Source organism: Bufo bufo, chromosome 3 (genome assembly GCF_905171765.1).
Source record: "Bufo bufo chromosome 3, aBufBuf1.1, whole genome shotgun sequence".
NCBI lineage: Eukaryota > Metazoa > Chordata > Amphibia > Anura > Bufonidae > Bufo > Bufo bufo.
In genome coordinates this window covers 462283654-462286882 of record NC_053391.1, presented here as the reverse complement: position 1 = coordinate 462286882, position 3229 = coordinate 462283654, and the positions used below count along the sequence as shown (strand labels likewise).

The 3229-nt window shown below is 41.5% G+C and overlaps 1 protein-coding gene across 3 annotated transcripts in view; it reads right to left on the bottom strand.

Annotated features, from left to right (window-relative positions):
- TUBGCP3 (tubulin gamma complex associated protein 3) overlaps positions 1-3229 on the bottom strand; it is a 151348-nt gene that overhangs the window by 44597 nt on the left and 103522 nt on the right. For all 3 annotated transcript variants that reach the window (XM_040425207.1, XM_040425208.1, XM_040425210.1), the window contains 2 exons: positions 1744-1933; positions 542-677 (listed from right to left, as the gene is read on the bottom strand). In XM_040425207.1, coding sequence (XP_040281141.1) covers positions 542-677; positions 1744-1933 — 326 coding nt within the window. The remainder of the gene's footprint in view (positions 1-541; positions 678-1743; positions 1934-3229) is intronic.

Here is a 3229-nt window from a genome sequence, read left to right as displayed (position 1 = left end):
TGTGACCAATGAATGTGACATCACATGACCTAGGGAATACTGTGAGAAGGCCGCGCACTACTACTTTCTCAAACAGCTCTTCAGCAGGGACCCCGGGTTTCAGACCCCCAACAATCAGATACTGATGACCTTTCCAAGGACCCTGCCACTCCGTTCTGGCTCTGTGGCTTTCTTCACTGCACTTACGGTCTCTGCCTTTAAATTTCTGCACAAATGGGATCAGGGTCAGCCAATGACTGGCCTCAATGGTGACATGTCCAGAAGCAGCACATTACTGCTGGGGACATGCGACAGCTCACTGAGGTCAGCCATGCAAGTGACCTCTTCTGTAAGAAAGGTGACAAGTGAAGGCCCGAAGTGCATTGAAGACGGCACAGGAGCCATGGAGGGGCAGGGAGCAGGTAAGTATGGATTTGCTCACAGGAACCAGGTACTCCTTGGAGAGGACTGGGGGGAAAAATCTTTTAAAAGTGTGTAAAAGGAAATATTAATTATGAAGTTAAAATTTTAATTGTAGGATTATTCAACAAATACACATTACCTCCAAAAGTCTGACGTCCAAGCGTTTGAGAATCTCAGGATTGTCGAACTGAGCATTGGTTGCCCTCACTGCAGTCTCCAGGATTCCTGTAAGATTGTGTTGGTACAGTGTTGTTGCTGGACGGACAAGCTCTGGTCTAAGAAACAGAAAATCAGTAGATTCAAAAGTTATTACTTAAAAAAATAAGAGAATAATTTTCAAGAGTTGGTCTTCAGGATTATATGAAGCCTAATGTAAATGAAGATTTTGAAGAGAGTAGCAAGATTTTTTTTTTCAACTTTATATGAACCCTAAACATACTCTAATATAAGCGGATATACAGAAAATGCTAAAAAATTGTCAGGCAGGTACAAAAGCCACAAGCACACAATTACATGGTTTAGAATAAGTAATACTTTTAACAAATATTTTAACTTTTATTTTAACCCTCCTAGGGGACTTGAATCGCTTATACCATAGACTGCAACAATTTAGTATTGCAGTCTATGGTGACTTTAATGACTTCCTAGTAAGCCCTGCCACACGCAGGACTTACTTGGAAGATTACAATGGTAAATTACTATTTACAAGGCCCCATACTCTCATAAAAAGCGATCAGTGATTTTTCAACGGGTGGGTGGGGTGTTGAGGTGGGATGATCGGAGGACAGAGGGAACTTCCTCCCTCTATAACCATTCAGATGCCATGGTCAGTGCGGATGGGTGTCAGTTATTTTTGAGACTTTAATACCAATGACCTATCCTATGTATGGCACTGTGCTTGGTGAGCAGGGTGAAGGCTGCAGCGCTTAAAGGACCGCTGATGCCTTCTCAAACAAATGATCGGCGGGGGTCCCGTGTGTTGGACCCCCAGCGATAAGATACTAATGACCTATCCAGAGGGTGGTTCATCAGTACTAAGGTCTTGGAAAATTCTTAGCTGTCGACATCCGCTCCATAAATTCGCTGCATGCCTGTGACATAACTGTAATTGATGTTGCGCTAAGGTGTTAATATGGCCTAATCGTTCGACATTAGATGTGAAATACAGTGAAATTTATTTTAAAGGGAACCTGTGGGGGTACATTATTCAGTAGTGAATTGTGGAATGCTTCATTCCCCTCATGGGTATGATGGGTATGAGATTGTGATGTAACAATTGTGTATTAGATGAGTTATTGTCAGACTAGTAGATACACAAACATTTTAAGACACATTACTTACTTGAGCAAGTCCATAAGATGGCGTATAAAATCTCCCTGGCCCAGCAGGAGATAGCGCCTCATGGCCTGTAAGTGCTCCAGCAGATTGTAGTTCTTATTAAGGACATCCAGAAGGTATTTGCTAGTTTCAAAATACGCAGCATCAATTTTAGTCTGGAAAGCATTTTCCAAATCTGTGAATAAGTCTGCAGCTAAAAGAAATAAGAGTAACAGCGATTAATACAAGGATGACTGTAAATACGATACGGGCATATGGAAAAGATCTGTCAAATTCTTACTGCTACAAATAAACTGATCGTATCATTTACTAAGACCTAATACCTAGATCTACAAAGTGCTGTGTAAGTGAGAACAGGAAGGACAGAAGCAGAGTCTCTGACTGCGGGAAGCTTACATCTGCGTTATAAATATACATTGGCGCAAGTTTAGGGTCTAGCAAAACTACAATCAAGATGGCCTATCCCTAGGCTAAGCCACCAATATTAGATCAGACCAGGCCTGTGCCTGGTATTACAGACCGTAACGGCTCAGTCCAATTCAAATTAATGGAACTGAGCTGCAATACCAGGAACTGCCACTAGAAGGAGTCCTGTATATAGATAATCCAGGTAAACAATGAAGTAACAATGAAGCTAGCAAGCCCTTCGGTCAATTGATTGCCAGGGTGCTGGAACTCAGACCACCAGTGATCTGATATTGATAGCTTATTCTAATGATGCAGTCCTGAAAACCCCTTTTAAAGGGAACCTGTCACCTGGATTTTGGGTAGTATAGAGCTGAGGACATGGGTTGCTAGATGGCCGCTAGTACATCCGCAATACCCAGTCCCCATAGCTCTGTGTGCTTTTATTGTGTAAAAAAAACGATTTGATACATATGCAAATTAACCTGAGATGAGTCAGAGCTTGAAAATATGACTTTTCTCTGGTCACACAAGTAAGATATGACTTATGTTCATTTGCATAAAAGGCGGGAAGTACAAAAATGCATAATACTTATTGAATTAGGGTCCATTCACACGTCCGTTGTTTCTTTCCTGATCTGTTCCGTTTTTTGCGGAACAGATCTGGACCAGATCTGTACCCATTCATTTTCAATGGGTCCTGAAAAAAAATCTGACATTGAGCTGTCCGATTTTTTTCAGGACCCATTGAAAATGAATGGGTACAGATCTGGTCCAGGTCTGTTCCGCAAAAAACGGAACAGATCAGGAAAGAAACAACGGACGTGTGAATGGACCCTTAGTCTGCAAATGAAATTAAAAGTGTAATTTCTATGTTTAGGGTAACACAATGAACATTTAGAAACGCTCAGTGAGGGTAGCATAGTAGAGGTGACAGGTTCCCTTTAAAGACCAGGACCACCCCCTTGTGAATTTACAACACGCAGCACGTAAACAGTTAATAATACAAAGTCTCTGATACCTTTCTTTACACTGTTGTGCAGGTAAAGTAATAAGGGACAAAAACTAAAAATAACGGATCTGA